The 24193-nt window shown below is 39.1% G+C and overlaps 1 protein-coding gene across 1 annotated transcript in view; it reads right to left on the reverse strand.

Annotated features, from left to right (window-relative positions):
* Positions 1-1225: 1225 nt before the first annotated feature.
* The window catches only part of SRPRB (SRP receptor subunit beta), a 39068-nt gene continuing 16100 nt past the window's right edge, over positions 1226-24193 (reverse strand). The window contains exons 6-7 of the mRNA XM_079921924.1: positions 18727-18781; positions 1226-3526 (exon numbers count right to left, since the gene is read on the reverse strand). Coding sequence (XP_079778050.1) covers positions 3313-3526; positions 18727-18781 — 269 coding nt within the window. The 3' untranslated portion in view covers positions 1226-3312. The remainder of the gene's footprint in view (positions 3527-18726; positions 18782-24193) is intronic.

Here is a 24193-nt window from a genome sequence, read left to right on the forward strand (position 1 = left end):
CCGGAGCTGGGTACGGTGCCTGGCGTCTTCTGAATGAGTAAACGCCATACACGGCTCTTGTGAGTAGTCAACAGTTTAGGGCTTCGTAGTTGAACAAGGAAGTGGGACTACTGGCCTGTGCAGAAGTCAGGTCAGGTAACCAACCACCTTCCTTTAAGTAACTGAAGGGCTGAAATAGAAGAGGTTAGCATCTAAACTGCTGCTAATGCACCTTTAGGTGAGAATGGGCATAACCAGTTGAAGCTTTGATAATTCCTTTCTAAATCAAACCTTAAGAAAGAAAAAAAAAAGCATAACATTCTGGCTGAAATGATCTCAAACCAATAGAACACAGCCAAGTGCCTCACACACAGCAGGACCACTGGAATCCCAGGGGTGCTGAGACACAGGGCGTGGGGAAATATAAGGAGCAGACCTCAGGGTCTCCCCAGCAATAGCAGCTGTTGTTGGTCAGGAGCTAAGATCCCAGCAAACCGTCAGGCACCTGGCAGCAGAGGGGCTACCAAGGCCCCCAAATGCTCGGAAAGTGTTGAAAGAGCTGGAAGAAACAGGTGGCCTCAGTGTGCGGGTGTGCTCAGTACCCACGGAGACCCCATTCTGGAAGCGGGTGGTATGTACCAGGACAGTGAGTGCCCAGGGCTTGCTCGTCACAGTTGTCTCCACACCGGCACCACACCACGCCTGCCCCTCCCCACTCGCAGGACACAGGGCCATTCACATCAGGTGGCAGCTGCCCCGGGAGCAGGTCTCAGCGGCCCCAACATGCAGTGGCTCAGACACTGCCGTATTCCCAAGGAGGTGTTTCAAGCCACAGCTGTCTCACCTGTGACATACAGTCATGCCTAGTCTGCTGGTCCCTGTGACCTGACATCCCTCTTTCCACTCTGGCCATACTCGCCATCCCATGAAGAAATGGGCCTACTTTGGCTGAACGGGTTCAGTGCCACAAGAAAATAATTTGACCTCCCATTGAAAACCCTTCCAAGCTCCCAAGGACTAGTCACCATGACCTCACCCTGGCCCAGACCCACAAGAGTGGGATGACTGTGGCACAGGGTTAGGAAGCAGGATGGGACTATGCGGGCTGCCTGCTTCCTTCACCCTGTGAGCAAAACTACACAGGGCTTGTGGCCCAAAGAACTTAGAAACGAAACACACTAAAGGCACACATGATACTACAGGAGGCCACATCACCTGTGAGGGTGCGCCCAGGAGCCCCAGGTGCTTGGTAGAGGTCACGTTAAGCATGCAGATTCCTGAGACCACACCCGATCTACTGCTGAATTGAATGTTCAGAAGCAGGGTCCTCAGGTGAGCTCTTTAACAGGCATCAGTTAATTCTGATGCACACTAACATCTGAGAATCACTGTTTGAGACATAACTTTCCTTTTGCAAAAGATCATCTTTAGGTCTTGAATAAAATTCAACCTTGCTCCCCTTCTTCAAGTCACTTGTTCTGTGTATTGCTTCCTCCAATAAAGTAAAACAGTTTATTACCAGAAAAAAACATCAAAAAAGCTGAGAGAACACACACGCCTCTTAACGGAAGCATCAAGCCATTGATGTTTATTCAGGTGAGCATTACCTATGATTATGTGAACATGTCACATTCATCAGATTCCTTTTGGGCTTCCGGTTCACTGATCTTACCCACTTCCTTAAATTACTACTTGGCTAATAAGGAAAGGGCAAGAAAGAGTCCAAAAGACAGTAATAACATTAGCAGCAGTGAGGCTTCCCAGTAAGAACCCTGCCACGGTCATACTCTTAACGTCTTCTCCGCGCGAGCTTGGGTTTATTTCATACTCCAGCAGCAAGGTGTGTGATGCAGGGTGTGCAGGCGGGGGAGGAGGGGCCCTGGGGTCCCCTCACTCGGAGCCAGAGTGACACACAGGAAGGGGAGACAGCAGGCAGAGGCCTGGGCCGTAGTGTATGTACGTGGGGGCCACACTCACTGGGACGTCATCAGCTCCATGCTTTTCTCCTTTGCCTCTCCCCATCCCTCAAGACTGGGTTAGGCGCCCCACTGCACACTCCTGGAGCACCCTGCGCCTCTCCTGTTAACTGCACTTCCCACACTGCTCTGCGATTAGTGTCTCACTTATCCACAGCCACCCTTGTCTCCTTTGAGGCTTTAGTTGGCTTGTCCCTGAGTGTGTGAGCTAGGGATTGAAGAGTTTCTTCTTATGTACACTGCAATCATTAGGCCCTGGAAACTTGGAGTTGGGCCTGAATCCTAAAACGTGCTCCCATTTGTACCTACTCTACCACTCTATTTAAATGCTTTAAGCTAGACAGGCTGTTTTGTTTACCAAGAAATGTATTAATCATTTATAAAAGCCATTAAAAAAGCCATACATTTAAGAAGACAGCGAAGAACATCACTTTGAAAATGCCATTTTTCTTAAACCATCAGTGAACATGCACTTTAAAAATCTACAGAGAACTTTTTTCATTTTGTATTTGTTCCACAGCATTCAAGCTGACAGTACAAGATAGGAGCTCATCAAACAGCACATGAAGATAGCCCAGGAGCATTCACGCATCCAGAAAAACAGAACAGCTTCTAAATCTCCACATATTCCCCAGTTAAGGGAAACCACTAGAACGTACATTTCTAGTGTACATTTTAGTAGCATTGGGGGATTTAGCGCTTATAGTTCTATCACCTGGGGACGACTCCTAGGGTTCACAACATGTTTTTGAAACCTAAGTGCTATGAGGCTGGAGTGTGGACAAGTCACTGAGCTGATGAAGAACAGACCACTGTCAACACAGCCCTGCTGTTTTCAACCTTCCTTCACATGTCGGAGACCATATTGTAATTGCACCTACAAATCTGAAAATTCACAGAGGACTAGATGATGTACTGCCCATGAATGTCAAAGGCAATTGGAAATCACCCAGTTCCATACACAGACAGGTTTGTTTCCAGGAAAAAGAGACCAAAGCACAGAAGCAGAGGACAAGAAAACATTTTAGATGATATTATATTCTCATGATAATATCCTCTCTACGTGAGGTCGGCTTGTTAGACCTTGACCTTACATCAAGCATATGCTAAAGGGACCTTACATACACTTTGAAAAGGGAAGACACGAATCAAATAAAACTAACTAGCTTGAAAGCAATAAGGGAGAACTGAACTTAAAAACTTCCACACTGGTTTCAACAATAATTTGTTTCCAGAACAAGGAAAAGTTCCTAACTATATTTGTACCCCTTCTTTATCAACTCCAGACCACCACATCCTTTTCCAAAACTGTCAGTCACACACATACACATTCGCGTCTTGTGTTTGCATCTGGCCCTCAGGCGATTTTAGCCAGCCACTTCTCCAAGTCCTGGATGTCAGCAGAGCCAGCGTCCCCTCTTCCGCCCTTGGCACTGCACTCCAGGAACTCCACTTTGAGGGGCAACTGTGAGAATTCAAATTCTTTGCCTTTCTTTCCCAGCTGAGCAGTGGCAGTGCTAGAACTGTCCAGTATGCTGGGGGCAGCAGAACGGGTGACTCGTAAGGTATTGCTGTGAGACAAAAGGAAAATGAGTCAGGAAGCAAAAAGAGCTTAATTTTTATATAACAATTAAAGGCCTTTAGGAAGTTATATTAATTCCTAAATATTTCAGCACTCATTTAAATACTTCATCATAAAACTGTCAATTATGCTATTAGGATTGCTGAATATTTGCATTTACAGGTCACTCTCTTGGACAGACAGGATACGGATCCAACCTAACATGGCCAGATGACAGGAGGGCACTAATGAACCAAGGTCACACCAACCTTCTTCCAGTTCAGTGCCCCCTTCTACTAGCATTTCCTGCATGATGCCATTTTAAGATACAGTTTTAAATTACCCGCTATAAGTATTATAAAACCTTTCTGAAAAGTTTCTGAAAGTGAAGTGTGGGTAGATAGGGTATTTATATTTACCTTGAGTCTATCTGGATACAGAGCTTAGAAATCCAGAAACTATAGACTCTCATATCCAGTTTGGGTACAATTACTATTCTCCAATCTCTTTAACCACTAACACTTTCCCAATTTAAGTCACTTAACTGCCACCTGCTGGCCCTAATAAGAATTGCAAAAGCAAGGCTCATTTGTCTACTTCTCTCCCCCTTTCTGCTGTCCAGAAGCAGAGGAATACAGGCTGACAATCTGCTTCCTTACAAAATAAAGCGTTTCTTGGTGCTGTAAGATTTCATGAAAACTAGTGAAGAATCCACAGGAAAACTAAATACCTTGCTTAGAAAGACACACATAGATGTAAAACGTATTTTAAAAACAAATAATTAGAGAACGGAGCCCACGTTTCCACAGAGCTGGAACTCCCGGCTCGGGGTCTCTTCCCTCCGCTGTCATGGAACTGCCCCGGAGCCCGAGGGGAGGGCAGCCTCACTGAGGCTGCCGGCTCTGGAGGGGCCCCGGGGGCCGAAGCCGCGACAGTCGTGGGGACAGCAGGCTGGAGCCCAGAGAAGAAGTCAGTATCTACTGCTGCTGGACGTGGCCACGTGCCCAGTTCTGGACAATGAGAGAACCATGATTATATATTCCTCATACTGAAAAATGCTTTAACTGCCCAGAAAAATATGAGTGATAAAGGAAACTAAGAATCACATCATCTGCCATCTGCAAACTGGAAACCCAGGAAAGCGAGTGGTTATAATTCCAGTCCCTGTCCAAAGGCCTGAGAACCAGTATAACTGATGGTGTAAAGCCCAGTCCAAGGGCAGGAGGAGACTGACATACCAACTCAAGCAGGCAGGTGGCAAGAAAAAACAAGGCGCTGCTTAAAGGAGCTACAGAGACCGGCGCGAGCAGCGACTAACAGCGCGGACCCCAGAGAGGGGCATGAGATGCTAAGGCTGCTGCTGCCACCACCAAGAAGCCTGTGTGTGAGCACAGGTCACTATTCACACCTCTCCTCCCGGGAGCCTGTGCAGCCCGCCACTGCCAGGGTCCCGGGATCCAGGGACAACTTCCCAGGGAGAACGCACAGCACGCCTCAGGCTGGTGCAACGTCACGCCGGCCTCAGCCACCACAGGCCCGCCCCGCACTCCGTGCTCCTCCCTCCCCCCCGGGCCTGAGTGCGCCAGAGCCCCAGAAGCAGCTGCTCCTTTAACCCAGTCCTGTTTGAGCGAAGGACAGACGCCCTCCAGCGACCTACACACAAAGGCGGGGCCAAATCCAAAGCTGAGCCCCCGGAGCTGTGCGAACAAAGAAGAGAAAGGGAAATTTCTCCCAGCAGCCTCAGAAGCAGCGGATTAAAGATCCACAATCAACTTGATGTACCCTGCATCTGTGGAATACATGAATAGACAACGAATCATCCCAAATTGAGGAGGTGGACTTTGAGAGCAAGATTTATGATTTTTTTCCCCTTTTCCTCTTCTTGTGAGTGTGTACGTGTATGCTTCTGTGTGAGATTTTGTCTGTATAGCTTTGCTGTCACCATTTGTCCTAGGGTTCTATCTGTCCATTTTTTTTTTCCTTAAAAAAATTTTTTTTCTTAATAATTATTTTTTATTTTAACAATTTTATTTTATTTTATCTTCCTTTATTTTATTTGATTTTATCCTCTTCCCTCCCTCCCTCCCTCCCTCCGTCCTTCTCTCTCTCTCTCTCTCTCTCTCTCTCTCTCTCTCTCTCTTTCTTCTTTTTCTCCCTTTTATTCTGAACCATGTGGATGAAAGGCTCTTGGTGCTGCAGCCAGGAGTCAATGCTGTGCCTCTGAGGTGGGAGAGCCAACTTCAGGACACTGGTCCACAAGAGACCTCCCAGCTCCACATAATATCAAATGGCGAAAATCTCCCAGAGATCTCCATCTCAAAACCAGCACCCAGCTTCACTCAACGACCAGCAAGCTACAGTGCTGGACACCCTATGCCAAACAACTAGCAAGATAGAAACACAACACCACCCATTAGCAGAGAGGCTGTCTAAAATCATAACAAGTCCACAGACACCCCAAAACATACCACCAGACGTGGACCTGCCCACCAGAAAGACAAGATCCAGCTGCATCCACCAGAACACAGGCACAACTCCCCTCCACCAGGAAACGTACACAACCCACTGAACCAACCTTAGCCACTGGAGACAGACACCAAAAACAATAGTAACTACAACCCTGCAGCCTGAAAAAAGGAGACCCCAAACACAGTAAGATAAGCAAAATGAGAAGACAGGAAAACACACCACAGGTGAAGGAGCAAGATAAAAACCCACCAGACCTAACAAATGAAGAGGAAATAGGCAGTCTACCTGAAAAAGAATTCAGAATAATGATAGTAAAGATGATCCAAAATCTTGGAAGTAGAATAGACAAAATGCAAGAAACATTTAACAAGGACCTAGAAGAACTAAAGATGAAACAAGCAACAATGAACAACACAATAAATGAAATTAAAAATCCTCTAGATGGGATCAATAGCAGAATAACTGAGGCAGAAGAACGGATAAGTGACCTGGAAGATAAAATAGTGGAAATAATTACTGCAGAGCAGAATAAAGAAAAAAGAATGAAAAGAACTGAGGACAGTCTCAGAGACATCAGGGACAACATTAAACGCACCAACATTCGAATTATAGGGGTTCCAGAAGAAAAAGAGAAAAAGAAAGGGACTGAGAAAATATTTGAAAAGATTATAGTTGAAAACTTCCCTAATATGGGAAAGGAAATAGTTAATCAAGTCCAGGAAGCACAGAGAGTCCCATACAGGATAAATCCAAGGAGAAACACACCAAGACACATATTAATCAAACTGTCAAAAATTAAATAAGAAGAAAACGTATTAAAAGCAGCAAGGGAAAAACAACAAATAACACACAAGGGAATCCCGATAAGGTTAACAACTGATCTTTCAGCAGAAACTCTGCTGAAAGACAGAAGGGACTGGCAGGACATATTTAAAGTGATGAAGGACAGAAACCTACAACCAAGATTACTCTACCCAGCAAGGATCTCATTCAGATTTGATGGAGAAATTAAAACCTTTACAGACAAGCAAAAGCTGAGAGAGTTCAGCACCACCAAACCAGCTTTACAACAAATGCTAAAGGAACTTCTCTAGGCAAGAAACACAAGAGAAGGAAAAGACCTACAATAACAAACCCAAAACAATTAAGAAAATGGGAATAGGAACATACATATCAATAATTACCTTAAATGTAAATGGATTAAATGTGCCCACCAAAAGACACAGACTGGCTGAATGGATACAAAAACAAGACCCATATATGTGCTGTCTACAAGAGACCCACTTCAGACCTAGAGACACATACAGACTGAAAGTAAGGGGATGGAAAAAGATATTCCATGCAAATGGAAACCAAAAGAAAGCTGGAGTAGCAATTCTCATATCAGACAAAATAGACTTTAAAATAAAGACTATTAGAAGAGACAAAGAAGGACACTACATAATGATCAAGGGATCGATCCAAGAAGAAGATATAACAATTTTAAGTATCTATGCACCTAACATAGGAGCACCTCAATACATAAGGCAAATACTAACAGCCATAAAAGGGGAAATCGACAGTAACACATTCATAGTAGGGGACTTTAACACCCCACTTTCACCAATGGACAGATCATCCAAAATGAAAATAAATAAGGAAACACAAGCTTTAAATGATACATTAAACAAGAGGGACTTAATTGATATTTATAGGACAATACATCCAAAAACAACAGAACACACATTTTTCTCAAGTGCTCATGGAACATTCTCCAGGATAGATCATGTCTTGGGTCACAAATCAAGCCTTGATAAATTTAATAAAACTGAAATTGTATCAAGTATCTTTTCCGACCACAACACTATGAGACTAGATATCAATTACAGGAAAAGATCTGTAAAAAATACAAACACATGGAGGCTAAACAATACACTACTTAATAACGAAGTGATCACTGAAGAAATCTAAGAGGAAATCAAAACATACCTAGAAACAAATGACAATGGAGACAGGACAACCCAAAACCTATGGGATTTAGCAAAAGCAGTTCTAAGAGGGAAGTTTATAGCAATACAATCCTACCTTAAGAAACAGGAAACATCTCGAATAAACAACCTAACCTTGCACCTAAAGCAATTAGAGAAAGAAGAACAAAAAAACCCTAAAGTTAGCAGAAGGAAAGAAATCATAAAGATCATATCAGAAATAAATGAAAAAGAAATGAAGGAAACGATAGCAAAGATCAATAAAACTAAAAGCTGGTTCTTTGAGAAAATAAACAAAATTGATAAACCACTAGACAGACTCATCAAGAAAAAAAGGGAGAAGACTCAAATCAATAGAATTAGAAAAGGAGAAGTAACAACTGACACTGCAGAAATACAAAAGATCATGAGAGATTACTACAAGCAACTCTATGCCAATCAAATGGACAACCTGGAAGAAATGGACAAATTCTTAGAAATGCACAAACTGCCAAGACTGAATCAGGAAGAAATAGAAAATATGAACAGAGCAATCACAAGCACTGAAATTGAAAGTGTGATTTAAAATCTTCCAACAAGCTTCCCTAGTGGCACAGTGGTTGAGAGTCTGCCTGCCGATGCAGGGGACACGGGTTCGAGCCCTGGTCCGGGAAGATCCCACAGGCCGTGGAGCGGCTGGGCCCGTGAGCCATGGCTGCTGAGCCTGCGCGTCCGGAGCGTGTGCTCCACAACGGGAGAGGCCACAACGGTGAGAGGCCCGCGTACCTCAAAAAAAAAAAAAATCTTCCAACAAACATAAGCCCAGGACCAGATGGCTTCACAAGCGAATTCTATCAAACATTTAGGGAAGAGCAAACACCTGTCCTTCTCAAACTCTTCCAAAATATAGCAGAGGGAGGAACACGCCCAAACTCATTCTACGAGGCCACCGTCACCCTGATACCAAAACCAGACAAGGATGTCACAAAGAGAGAAGACTACAGGGCAATATCACTGATGAACATAGATGCAAAAATCCTCAACAAAATACTAGCAAACAAAATCGAACAACACATTAAAAGGATCATACACCATGATCAAGTGGGTTTATTCCAGGAATGCAATGATTCTTCAATATACGCAACCAATCAATGTGATACACCATATTAATAAATTGAAAGATAAAAACCATATGGTTATCTCAATAGATGCAGAGAAAGCTTTCGACAAAATTCAACACCCATTTATTATAAAAACCCTGCAGAAAGTAGGCATAGAGAGAACTTTCCTCAACATAATAAAGGGCATATATGACAAACCCACAGCCAACATCGTCCTCAATGGTGAAAAACCGAAAGCATTTCCACTAAGATCAGGAACAAGACAAGGTTGCCCACTCTCACCACTCTTATTCAACATAGTTTTGGAAGTTTTAGCCACAGCAATCAGAGAAGAAAAGGAAATAAAAGGAATCCAAATCGGAAAAGAAGAAGTAAAGCTGTCACTGTTTGCAGATGACATGATAGTATACATAGAGAATCCTAAAGATGCTACCAGAAAACTACTAGAGCTAATCAATGAATTTGGTAAAGTAGCAGGATACAAAATTAATGCACAGAAATCTCTGGCATTCTTATATACTAATGATGAAAAATCTGAAAGTGAAATCAAGAAAAGACTCCCGTTTACCACTGCAACAAAAAGAATAAAATATCTAGGAATAAACCTACCTAAGGAGACAAAAGACCTGTATGCAGAAAATTATAAGACACTGATGAAAGAAATTAAAGATGATACAAACAGATGGAGAGATATCCCATGTTCTTGGATTGGAAGAATCAACATTGTGAAAATGACTCTACTACCCAAAGCAATCTACAGATTCAATGCAATCCCTATCAAACTACCACTGGCATTTTTCACAGAACTAGAACAAAAAATTTCACAATTGTATGGAAACACAAAAGACGCTGAATACCCAAAGCAATCTTGAGAACGAAAATCGGAGCTGGTGGAATCAGGCTCCCTGACTTCAGACTATACTACAAAGCTACAGTAATCAAGACAGTATGGTACTGACACAAAAACAGAAAGACAGATCAATGGAACAGGATAGAAAGCCCAGAGATAAACCCACGCACATATGGTCACCTTATCTTTGATAAAGGAGGCAGGAATGTACAGTGGAGAAAGGACAGCCTCTTCAATAAGTGGTGCTGGGAAAACTGGACAGGTACTTTTAAAGTATGAGATTAGATCACTCCCTAACACCATACACAAAAATAAGCTCAAAATGGATTAAAGACCTAAATGTAAGGCCAGAAACTATCAAACTCTCAAGGAAAACATAGGCAGAACACTCTATGACATAAACCACAGCAAGATCCTTTTTGACCCACCTCCTAGAGAAATGGAAATAAAAACAAAAATAAACAAATGGGACATAATGAAACCTCAAAGGTTTTGCACAGCAAAGGAAACCATAAACGAGACCAAAAGACAATCCTCAGAATGGGAGAAAATATTTGCAAATGAAGCAACTGACAAAGGATTAATCTCCAAAATTTGCAAGCAGCTCATGCAGCTCAATAACAAAAAAACAAACAACCCAATCCAACAATGGGCAGAAGACCTAAACAGACATTTCTCCAAAGAAGATATACAGATTGCCAACAAACACATGAAAGAGTACTCAACATCATCAACCATTAGAGAAATGCAAATCAAAACTACCATGAGATATCATCTCACACCAGTCAGAATGGCCATCATCAAAAAATCTAGGAAGAATAAACGCTGGAGAGGGTGTGGAGAAAAGAAAACACTCTTGCACTGATGGTGGGAATGTGAATTGGTACAGCCACTATGGAGAACAGTATGGAGGTTGCTTAGAAAACTACAAATAGAACTACCATATGACCCAGCAATCCCACTACTGGGCATATACCCTGAGAAAACCATAATTCAAAAAGAGGCATGTACCAAAATGTTCATTGCAGCTCTATTTACAATAGTTAGGAGATGGAAACAACCTAAGTGTCCATCAACGGATGAATGGATAAAGAAGATGCGGCACATATATACAATGGAATATTACTAGGCCATAAAAAGAAACGAAATTGAGCTATTTGTAATGAGGTGGATGGACCCAGAGTCTGTCATACAGAGTGAAGTAAGTCAGAAAGAGAAAGACAAATACCGTACGCTAACACATATATATGGAATTTAAGAAAAAAAAGTGTCATGAAGAACCTAGGGGTAAGACAGGAATAAAGATACAGACCTACTAGAGAATGGACTTGAGGATATGGGGAGGGGGAAGGGTAAGCTGTGACAAAGTGAGAGAGTGGCATGGACATATATACACTACCAAACGTAAAATAGATAGCTAGTGGGAAGCAGCCGCAAAGCACAGGGAGATCCCCTTGGTGCTTTGTGGCCACCTAGAGGGGTGGGATAGGGAGGGTGGGAGGGAGGGAGACGCAAGAGTGAAGAGATATGGGAACATATGTATATGTATACCTGATTCATTTTGTTATAAAGCAGAAACTAACACCACCATTGTAAAGTAATTATACTCCGATAAAGTTGTAAAAAAAACAACAACAAAGAATTAATACAGGGAAAAGCATTTGGGGAGGAGCACATTGGGCCTTCTAAGCAAGGTGGTGCATCCATGGGTATTCACCTTACTATTCTTTAAACTCAATATATGTGGCACATATACTCTTTTACACGTAGTATATTTTACAATTAAAAAACAACTCAAAAGGAAAAAAAGACGAACATTATATTCAGCTCTTGCCATAAGGCCATGTAAACATAGTAAATCTTGGGATTCAGAGGACTATCAAATGCTTCAAAGCTGATAAGGCCTAGTTCTCCTAAACACAAGTTTAAACTAAATTTAGACTCTTAATTTAACTGATATTAACCTTTATAACTTTTTCTCTTTTTATGGCTGTGTTGGGTTCGTTGCTGCACGTGGGCTTTCTTTAGTTGCGGTGACTGGGACTGCCCTTCGTTGTGGTGCACAGGCTTCTCATTGCGGTGGCTTCTTTTGTCACGGAGCATGGGCTCTAGGAGCATGGGTTCAGTAGTTGTGGTTCATGGGCTCTAGAGTGCAGGCTCAGTACTTGTGGCACAGGGGCTTAGTTGCTCTGCAGCACGTGGGATCTTCCCAGAGCAGGGCTCGAACCTGTGTTCCCTGCATTGGCAGGCAGATTCTTAACCACTGTGCCACCAGGGAAGCCCCCTTTATAACTTTTTAACATTTTATTTCACTGCCGTATAATACAGCATTTTTTTCTGTATTGTTTTTCTACGGCCCTTTAGAGTGAAAAACAAATGGACTAAGGAAAATGTGTTTTAAACATGGGAAGACTTGGACTATGCTGTTTAAAAAAATGGATGTACAAATATTATGCCTGTTTTTGTCCAAAAGATAATTCTCAACAATTGCACAGAAAGTTTAGAAAAACAAATCAGCTAATTCCAATTTTTTTAGCTTAATGACAAGCAATATGCAGTCTCAAAAGAGTGAACATCAAGAATAGGAGAAGAGGTGATGAACATGCAATTTCAGAAAGGACAGAAACCACTGAAAGTGACACCAGCAAGATGGCAGAATGGGAGTTTTCAGCTCAAGTCCTCTCACAGAAACATGAATTTGAATAACCATCCACACAGAAGAATACCTTCATGAGAGATAAGAAATCCAGGTTAGAGATGACAGCACCTGGGTATAACACAGAAATAAGAAAAGATGCATTGAAGAGGGTAGAAAGGACAGTTCCACATTACCCACGTTACTGCTCCTGCAAGCCTGAACAATGCAGCATGGAGAGATATGATTCACACGGGGGAAGGAGAGTGAAGTGAGCACCTACTGTGTCATGGAACCTAGCTCCTGACCAGCCCCAGTAGACACAGGTACCTACCTGGCCAGCCATGACAGATTCAGTTTCCAGGCCAGTTTCCATGGACCCAGGCATTAGGCCCACCCACCCACAAACCCAGAAGCAAGGCCAACCCGCCTAGGGACTCCAGCAGCAAGCCCACCCAGAATCTCTGGCTGGACTGACTAGAGAAGTGCTTACTCCGACAAAGTTAGTCTATAATGACTAGAAGAAGTCATTACTTTTTCAAATGTGCAGACACCAAAATAAGGACACAAGGATCATGAAAAATCAGGGAAACATGACACCACCAAAGGAAGAAGATAAATCACCAATAACTGACCCTAAAGAAAAGGAGATCTACAAAGTGCCTGGCAAAGAATTCAAAATAATCATCTGAAAGTCCCATAAGGTACAAAATAACACAGAAAACTCAACAAAATGAGGCAAAGAATAGGTGAACAAAATCAGAAAGTCAACAAAGATATAGAAACCATGAAAAACAAAAATTCTGGAGCTGAAGAACACAATGACTGGATGTGAAAAATTCAACAGCATACTCAATCAAGCAGAATAAAGAATTGGAGAGCTTGAACACAGGTAACTTGAAATTACTCTGTGAGAAAAACAAAAAGAAAAGGCGAAAAAGAGTGAAGAAAGTCTTATGGGACATCATAAAAGGAACCGATATATGCATTATGGGAGTCTCAGAAAGAGTAGATAAAGGCAAAGAATCAGAAAGCTTATTTAAAAAAATAATGATAGAAAACTCCCAAATCTGGGGAGGGAAATGAACATCCAGATCCACTAAGCCCCTAAAACCCCAAATGGATTAAACATAAAGAGAGCTTTAATGAGACACATTATAATCAAACTGACAAAAGTCAAAGACAGAATGTTGAAAGCATTAAGAGAAAGGCCATCTGTCACAAACAAGGGAAAATCCATAAGACTAAAAGTGGATCTCATAGCAGAAACCTTGCAGGCCAGTGGAGAGTGGGACGGTATATTCAAAATGCTGAAAGAAAAAAAACCTGCCATCCAAGAATACTATACCCAGCAAAACTGTCCTTCAGATATGAAGGACAGACAAAAGCTTTCCCAAACACACAAAAGCTGCAGTTCATCACTACTAGTCCTGCCTTATAAGAAATGTTAAAGGGAGTTCTTCAAGGTGAAATAAAACTAATCAAGAACATGAAAACACATGAAAGTATAAAACTAACTGTAACAGTAAGAATATACTAAAATTTAGAATACTCTAGTATTGTAATGGTGACACATAAATCATTTTTAACTCTAGCATAAAAGCTAAAGACAAAAGTAATAAAAATAACGATGACTACAATAATTTATTAATGGATACACAATATAAAAAGATGTAAATTGTGACATCAGTAACATAAAATGTGGGGGAAGGAGAAGTTAATGTATACAAATTTTTGTATACAGTCAAAGTTGTTATCAGCTTAAATTAGACTGTCAGTATTATAAGATGTTTTATATAAGCCATGACAGTCACAAAGAAAACACCTGTAGTAGACACACAAAATAAAGAGAAAAAAGTCAAAGCATAACAATACAAAAGAAATCATCAAATTACAAAGGAAGAGAGGAGACAAAGGAACTATGAAACAGTCAGAAAACCATCAACAAAACAGAATAAGTTCTTACCTATCAATAATTACTTTAAATGTAAATGGTTTAAATTACCAATCAAAACAGAGTGGATGAATGGATAAAAAAACAAGCTTGAAGTACATGCTATCTCCAAGAGATGCACTCTCGATTTAAGGTTCAAAGTAAAGGGACAGAAAAACATATTCTATACAAATGATAAACAAAAGAGAGTAGGGCTGAATACATAAATATCAACAGAATAGACTAAGTCAAAAATTGTCACAAGAGACAAAGAAGGTTATCATATAATAATAAAGGGGCCAATTCATCAAGAGGATAAAATAATTGTGTACATATACATGTATATATGTAACATCAGAGAACCTAAATAAATAAATGGGATACATCACATTAACAGGATGAAGGATAAAAATCTTATGATCATCTCAACAGATTCAGAAAAAGCATATGACAAAATTCAACATCCTTTCATGATAAGAACTCAACAAAATAGTTACAGAAGGTATGTACCTCAAAATAACAAGTGTCATATATGACAAGCCCACAGATAACATCATACTCAATAGTGAAAGCTAAAAGCTTTTCCTCTAAGATCAGAAACAAGATAAGGATGCCTACTCTTGCCACTTCTATTCAACATAGTACTGGAAGTCCTAGACAGAGCAATTAGGCAAAAAAGAAACAAAAGGCATCAAAATCAGAAAGGAAGAAGTAAAATTATCTCTGATTTCAGATCACTTGATCTTAAATATAGGAAAACATAAAAGACCCCCCCAAAAATGAGAACTAACAGACTCAGTAAAATTGCAGGATACAAAATCTACACACAAAAACAAGTTCTGTTTCTATGCGCTACTAATGAACTATCAGGAAAAGAAATTAACAAAACAATTCCATTTATAATAGCATCAAAAACAATAAAATACTTAGACATAAATTTAACAAAGTAGGTGAAAGATCGGTACACTGAAAACTATAAAACAGTGATGAAAGAAACTGAAGACACAAATAAATGGAAAAATGCCCCTTGTTCATACATTGGAATAATTTACATTGTTAAAATGTCCATCTATAGGGGACTTCCCTGGTGGTCCAGTGGTTAAGAATCTGCCTTCCAATGCAGGGGATGTGGGTTCTATTTCTGGTCAGGGAACTAAGATCCCACATGCCGCGGGGCCACTAAGCCCGCACACCACAACTACTGAGCCCACGTGCCGCAAACTACAGAGTCCACTCTCCCCAAATTACTCTCTGGAGCCTGCGCGCCACAACTAGAGAGAAGCTCACAGGCTGCAACAAAAGATCCCACATGCCGCAACGAAGATCCCACGTGCCGCAACTGAGACCCGATGCAAACAAAAAGATCTCCATCTATAAATTTAATGGAATCTCAATCAATATTCCAATGGAATTTTTCACAGAAATAGAAGAAACAATGGTAGAATTCATATGGAACCACAAAAGAACTATAATACTCAAAATAATCTTGAGTAAGAACAATAAATCTGGAGGCATCACATTTCCAGATTTCAAATTATATTGTAAACCTATAGTAATCAAAACAATATGGTACTATAAAAAGACATATAGATCAATGGAATAGGATAGAGCGCCCAGCACAAACCCATGCATATACAGTAAACTAATCTTCAACAAGGATGACAGGAGTATACTATAGGAAAAGGATAGTCTCTTCAATAAATGGTGCTGGGAAAACTGGATATCTACATGCAAAAGAATGAAACTGTGTATGTTATACCATACACAAAATCAACTCAAAATGGATTAAAGACTTAAATATAAGACCTGAAACCATAAAAATCCAAGAAGAAAATGTTCACTGACACTGGTGTTGTGGAAATTAGTTTTAAGATATGAGACCAAAAGCAAATAACAAAGCAAACATAAACAAGTGTGATTATATCAAACTAAAAAGCTTGTGCACAGCAAAGGAAAGAATCAACAAAATGAAAAGGTAACCTATGGAATGGGGGAAAATATTTGCAAACCATATATCTGATAAGGGTTAATATCCAAAATATGGGATTTAGCAATATGTTTTTGGATCTGTCCCAAAACATACAACCCAGTAACAAAAAAAACAAATAATCCAATTTAAAAAATGGGCAAAGGACCCGAACAGACATAGAGGACATACGAATAGTCAACAAGTACATGAAAAGATGCTAAACATCACTATTCATCAGGGAAATGCAAATCAAAACCACAATGAGATGTCACTTCACACCTGACAGAATTACTAACATTAGAAAAAAAAAGATAAGTGTTGGTAAAGATATGGAGAAAAGGGAACCTTGGTACATTGTTGGTGGGTATGTAAATTGGTACAGCTATTACAGAAAACAGCACTGAGATTCCTCAAAAAATTACAAACAGAACTACTACCATATGAATCAGCAATTCCACTTCTGGGTAGTTATCCAAAGGAACTGAAATCAGAATCTCGGAGCGGTATATGCCTTCCATGTTCACTGCAGCATTATTAACAATAGCCAATATATGGAAGCAACCTAAATGTCCATCGAAGGATGAACAGATAAAGAAAATGTGGAACATATATACAATGGAATATTATTTAGCCCTGCAGAAGAAATTCCTGCCATTTGCGACAACATGGATGGACCTAGAGAACATTATGCTAAGTGAAATAACATAGAGTAAGACAACTACCATTATGATTAATTACACTTATATGTGGAATCTAAAACAGTCAAACACATGGAAGCAAAGAGTAGAATGGTGGTCACCAAGGTGGGGGGCAGGGGGAAATGGAGAGATGATGGTCAAAGGGTATAAAGTTTCAGTTATGCAAATAAGTAAGTGCTAGAGATCTAATATATAGCATAGTATTCACTATACACTTAAAATTTGCTAATAGGGTAGATCTTATGTTAAGTGTTCTCATGAAATACATACACACACAAATAATGAAGTACGTAGGAAGAAACTCTGCGAAGTAATGGATATTTTTATGGCCTCGATGGTGATGATGGTTTCACAGGTATATGCTTATCCCCAAATTGAGTTGTATACATTAAATATTCACAGCTTTTTACATATCAATTATACCTCAATAAAGGGGTTAAAATGTTCTTTTGATATTCAATTTGAAGGCATGATGTCTTTGATAAATCTAATTGAATGGCTAACTTTTCTTCTATTATATATTAAAAAGTTTAAAGCACATGGGATTGAATATATCATTCTCAAATGAAAAAAAAAAAAGCCACAGAAAATGACAGACCAGGGCTGGTAAGATTTTTCTGTAAAGAGCCATAAATTAGATATTTTGGGCTAGTGGGTGATATTTAGTCTCTGCCACATATTTTTCTACTTTTCTTCTTTTCTTACCTGTCCTATAAAAATGCAAAACCACTCTTTGTTGGCAGACCCTCAGCAGGAGTTTGTCAACCCCTGAAGCAAACCATATTCTACTAGACTCTAAGCTCCTGAGTACAGGAACAACATCACACTTCTTATAGTCACATCCTAGAGCAGGTCATGGCATATGTTAGACAAATTATAGGTGCTTATTAAATGAGCAAAGGAGAATGTAAATGATAATTGGAAAAAATTTACTAAAAGTTGAGTTTGTACAATTTTTCCTTATCAGATTTTTTTATTAAAAATATCCTTACATAACAGCATAAGAAAACATAACTTGCTCTATTATAATGTTGATTGTATCTCCTATGTAAGCAACCTGTTAGCTAACTCTTACAAATCAGCAGAACACAGAGACATAGATTGCTTAAAATTCAAAAGCTTATAGCTCAATTCACAAATTTTTAAACACTAAAATCAAGCTAAATGATATCGCCACATAGCTTGAAAACAAGAAACACACTACAAAATAGTATCATAGATTTTTATATTCTTCTGAAGTGTTCCTTTCTTGTTCTGTCAACAAAAATTTCCATGGCTTTCAAATTTAGTTTTTAAATCCTTTCATATCTACTATAAACTAGGTCTAGAAACAGTGGGAAAACAAATTGAGCTGTAGTCGCAATAAACCTGAGATTTTCTTTCCATGAAAATTTTAAATACCTATAAACATCCCATTAATACTTTCTACAGTTCCATTAATTCTGTTGTCAATTATTTAACAAGTATATTTCACACCAATCTTCAGGCTAATTGTGATAACCATACAAAACCAAAGACCTTAAGCAATATATACATATTTCCTAAGTGTTAAGAGATACAGTTAACCAACAGGACTTATTCTTACTTACATTTCTTTTTCAAGCTGCTGCTGAATTAACTTTGCTGATTTTGCCATTGTAATGTCTGTAAAGAAATAAAGACACTGCTGTTGTTTAAAGCAGAAGGGGTCTTTTCCCAAGACTTTTTGCACATATGGAAAATTCCTATTTAAACCAGTAAGTTTCTTTGCCCCACCATTTAAAAAAATTTTTATATTACATTGGATTATAGTTGACTTACAATGTTGTGTTAGTTTCAGGTGTACAGCAAAGTGATCCAGTTACACATATACATATATCTTATTCTTTTTCAAATTCTTTTCCCATTTAGGTTATTACAGAATATTGAGCAGAGTTCTCTGTGCTATACAGTAGGTCCTTGTTGGTTATCTATTTTAAATATAGTAATAAGTATATGTCAATCCCAAACTCTCAATTTATCCCTCCCACCAACCCCACCATTTTTTTAAAGAGCTTTTTTTTTAAAAATTTATTTTTATTCTTATTTTATTTATTTTTGGCTGTGTTGGGTTTTTGTTGCTGCACACGGGCTTTCTCTAGCTGCGGCGAGTGGGGGCTACTCTTTGTTGCAGGGTGTGGGCTTCTAATTGCGGTGGCTTCTCTTGTTGCAGAGCATGGGCTCTAGGCTGTGGGCTTCAGCAGTTGTGGCACAGAGGCTCAGTAGTTGTGGCTCGCAAGCTCTAGAGCACAGGCTCAGTAGTTGTGGCACATGGGCTTTGTTGCTCTGTGGCATGTGGGATCTTCCTGAACCAGGGATCAAACCTGTGTCCCCTGCATTGGCAGGCAGATTCTTATCCACTGCGCCACCAGGGAAGCCCGCTTAAAGAGCTTTTTATCACTAGTATTCCATTATCAAAGTAAGCTTTATATTTGCACAAATATTTATATTACAATTATGCTTACAATTAAGCTGGTGACCCTAAAATTGAGAAGCTCTTTCACAGAAGTTTTCTACATCTTACAGACATTTGAAATCAACACATATGTTGTATACATAAGTCCAGCCAATGTAACAAGAAGAGAAGCTACCAGCTTTGTGATTTTAACAAGACCCTTCACTCCAGTAGAAATACCCTGCCTGTCATATAAAACTAAACCAAGAACATTTCCAGCTGATACTAAGATGGTATGTTACGGCATCAAGTGCACTTTAGTAATAAAAAAGCACTGGTTTGGCACCAGCAGAAGCCAAATAAATATAGAAGAAATAAAGAGGTCAGGTAATGACCCTAAGACTGATTCACGATAAGTCATTGTTAGGGTTACTACTAGCTCACCTTTGAGAAATGCATTGAGCTTTTCATAGAATGAGATTAGGTCTGAAAGAGGACTAAAGATCAACTAGTCTATCTTATTTTTAGAAAAGAGAGATTATTTCATTATTGAGGTAACATTGGTTTATAACATGTTTCATGTGTACAACATTATGATTCAATTTGTGTATACACTACACCGTGCTTACTATCAAAAATTTAGTTTCCATCCATCACCATACAGTAGTAGGTGCAAATATCTTTCTGAGTTAGTGTTTCCATTATCTTTGGATAAATATCCAGAAGTGGAATAGCTGGATCCCATGGTAGCTCTATTCTTAATTTTTTGAGGACTATCCATACTGTTTCCCACAGTGGCTGCATTTACATTCCCATCAACAGTGCACAAGGGTTCCATTTTCTCCACATCCTCGCCCACACATGTTATTTCTTCTCTGTTTGACAACAGTCACTCTAACAGGTGTGAGGTAATGTCTAATTGTGGCTTTGATTTGCATTTCCCTAATAGTTAATGATGTTCATCTTCACTAGTGATGAACATCTTCATTATGTGCCCAATGACCATTTGTATATCTTTTCTGGAAAAACATCTATTCAGGTTATCTGCCCATTTTTAAATCAGGTTTTTTGTTGTTGTTGAGTTGTATGGGTTCTTTATATTTTTTGGATATTAACCCCTTATCAGATAATATGATTTGACAATATCTCCTCCCAGTCAGTAGGATGTCTTTTCATTTTGTTGATGGTTTCCTTTGCTGTGCAGAGCTTTTTAGTTTGATATAGTACCACCTGTTTATTTTTGTTTTTGTTTGCCTTGCCTCAGGAGACAGATCCAAAAACATATTGCTAAATCCCATGTCAAAGTCTGAACTCCCTGTTTTCTTCTAGGAGTTTTATGGTTTCAGGTCTTCTATTCAAGTCTTTAATACACTTTTCAGTTAATTTTTGTGTATGGTATAATAGTCTACTTTCATTCTTTTGCATGTGGCTGTACAGTTTTCCCAACACCATTTACTGAAGAGACTGTTCTTTCTCCATTGTATGTTCTTTGCACCTTTGTTGTAAATTAACTGTCCATATGTTTATTTCTGGGCTCTCAATTCTGTTCCATTGACCTGTATGTCTGTTTTGCTGCCAAATACCATGCTGTTTTGATTACTATAGCTTTGTAGTAATATTTTGAAATCAGGGCATGTGATACCTCCAGCTTTGTTCCTTTTTCTCAGAATTGCTTCGGCTATTCACAGTTTTTCATGGTTCCATACAAATGTAAGGAATTTTTGTTCCATTTCTACAAAAAATGTCATTAGGATTTTGACAGGGATTGCTGCAATGAATCTGCAGATTGCTTTAAGTAAAACAGACATTTTAACAATGTTAATTCTTACAGTCTATGAGCATGAACTATCTTGCCATTTCTTTGTGTCTTCCATTTCTCTCAACAATGTTTTATAGTTTTTACTGTATCGTGGGATCTTAGTTCCCTGACCAGGGATTGAACCTGCACCCTCAGCAGTGAAAGTGTGCAGTCCTAACCACTGGACCACCAGGGAATTCCCATCCTTGGTTAAATTTATTCCTGGGTATTTTATTGTTTTTGCTGCAATTTTAAATGGGACTGTTTTCTTAATTTCTCTTTCTGCTTGTTTGTTGTTGGTGTACAGAAACACAACAGATTTTTGTATATTGCTTTTGCACCCTGCAACTTTACTGTATTCATTTATTATTTCTAATAGGTTTTTGGTGGAGTCTTTAGCTATGTTGAATGAGAGTGGCAAGAGTGGGCATCCTTGTCTTGTTCCTGATCTTAGAGGGATAGCTTTCAGTTTTTCACAGTTGAGTATGATGTCAGCTGTGGGTTTGACATGCATAGCCTTTATTATGTAGAGGTACATTCTTTCTATACCCATTTTATTGTCTTTATCATAAGTGGAATAGTTTAAGAAGAATGGGTATTAAATCTTCTTTGAACATTTGGTAGAATTTACCAGTGAAGCTGTCTGGTCCTGGACTTTTGGTTTTTTTGGAAGGCTTTTGATTACTGTTTTAATCTCCTTCCTAGTTATCAGTCTATTCAGATTTTCTATTTCTTCAAGATTCAGTCTTGGAAGGTTGTTTGTTAAGAATGTATTTATTTCTTCTAGGCTGTCCAATTTGTTGGTGTAGTTATTCACAGTATTCTCTTATAACCCTTTGTATTTCTGTGGGATCTGTTGTAATTTCTCCTCTTTCGTTTCTGATTTTATTTATATGAGCCTCCTCTCTTTTTTTTCTTAGTTAGTCTAGATAAAGGTTTGTCAATTTTGTTTATCTTTTCAAAGAACAAGCTCTTAGTTTCTACTATCTTTTTAGTCTCTACTTCATTTATTTCTGCTGGCTTTTAGTATTTCCTTCCTTCTACTGACTTTGGGCTTAGTTTGTTCTTTTTCTAGTTCCTTTAGGTGTAAGGACTGTGGAGATTTTTCTTGTTTCTTGAGGTAGGCAAGTATTGCTATAAACTTGTACTACTTTTGATGCATCCTATTGATCTCGTATGACATATTTTCATTTATCTTCAGGGATTTTTATTTCCTCTTTTCCTCCTCATTGACCTAATAGTTGTTCAGTAGCATGTTGTTTAGTCTCCACATATTTGTGATTTGTTCAGCTTTCTTCTTGTAGTTGATTTCTAGTTTCAAATCTTTGTGGTAGGAAAAGATGCTCGATATGATTTCAATCTTAAGTTTATTGAAACTTGTTTTGTGTCCCAGCATATGGTCTATCCTTGAGAATGTTCCATGTGCACTTGAGAAGAATGTGTATTCTGCTGCTTTCGGATGGAATGTTTTATTTATATACATGTATGTATGTATGTATGTATGTATGTATGTATGTATGTATGTGTGTGTGTGTGTGTATATATTCCACCTGATGTAATACTTCATTTAAGGCCAATGGTTCCTTGTTAACGTTCTGTCTAGATAATCAATTCATTGATGTAAGTGGGAAGTTAAACTCCCCTACCATTTATTGTTGTCAATTTCTTCATTTAGATCTGTTAATAATTCATGTTTTAGTGCTCCTATGTTAGATGTTTATATATTCATAAATGTTACATCTTCTTGATGGATTGTCCCCTTTATCATTATATAAGTCCATCTTGTTCTCTTTGGCTTGAAGTCTATTTGATCTGATCTGAGATGGCTAAACCTGCTTTCTTTTGGCTGCCATCTGCTTGGAGTATCATTTTCCATCCCTTCACTTTGAGCCTATGTTTGTCTTTAGAGATGAGTCTCTGGGAGACAGGACATAGCTGGTCTTGTTTTTTAATACATCCAGCCACTCTGTGTCTTTTGATTGGTGAATTCAATCCACTTATATTTAGGGTGATTATTGACAAATGAGGACTAGTACCGCCATTTTATCTTTTGTTTGCTCTATATCTCCATTGTTTCTGCCTGACATCTTAGTTGGTGGTTTACTAGTTTCCTCCTAGTTTCATGTCTCTGCTCTAGACTTACATTTTGTGGTTACCATCAGGTTTGTATAAGACATCTCATAGATAAAACAGTCCTTTTTCCGCTGATAGGATCTTATCTTCATTTGCCATTATATGGGTTCTGTTCTTTTCCTCTTCCCCTTTTACATTTTTGTCATCTCAAATTATCCCTTTTTATATTGTGAGTTCATTACCAAACTGCAATAGCTATAATTATTTTTACTGCTTTTTCCCCTTTAACCTTTATAATTAACAACCTATTCTGATGTAAAGTTGCAATTTTCTGATTCTATCTATTTATCACCTTACTCAAAGTTTTGCGTACTTTTGCCTCTTTGTTTCAGGTAGAAGAGCTCCTTCCAACACTTCTTGTAAGGCAGGTCTACGGGTAATGAACTCCCTCAGCTTTTGTCTGGGAAAGTCTTTATTTCTCCTTTGTATCTCAAGGATAAGTTTGTTGGAAGAATTCTTGGCAGAGGTTTTGTCTTATAATATTTTGAGCAGGCTATCCCATCCTCTCCTGGCCTATACAGTTTCTGCTGAGAAATCCGCTGATAGATTAATAGGGGTTCCTTTGTAGGCTACTGTCTTTTTTCCTCCAGATGCCTTTAAAATTCTTTATCATTGAATTTTGACAATTTTAACATAATCTGTCCTGGAGAACACCTTTTAGCATTGAGATAATTAAATGTCCTCTTAGCTTTATGGACTTGTATATCCAGTT

Source organism: Stenella coeruleoalba (assembly GCF_951394435.1).
Source record: "Stenella coeruleoalba genome assembly, chromosome: 5".
Classification (NCBI taxonomy): domain Eukaryota; kingdom Metazoa; phylum Chordata; class Mammalia; order Artiodactyla; family Delphinidae; genus Stenella; species Stenella coeruleoalba.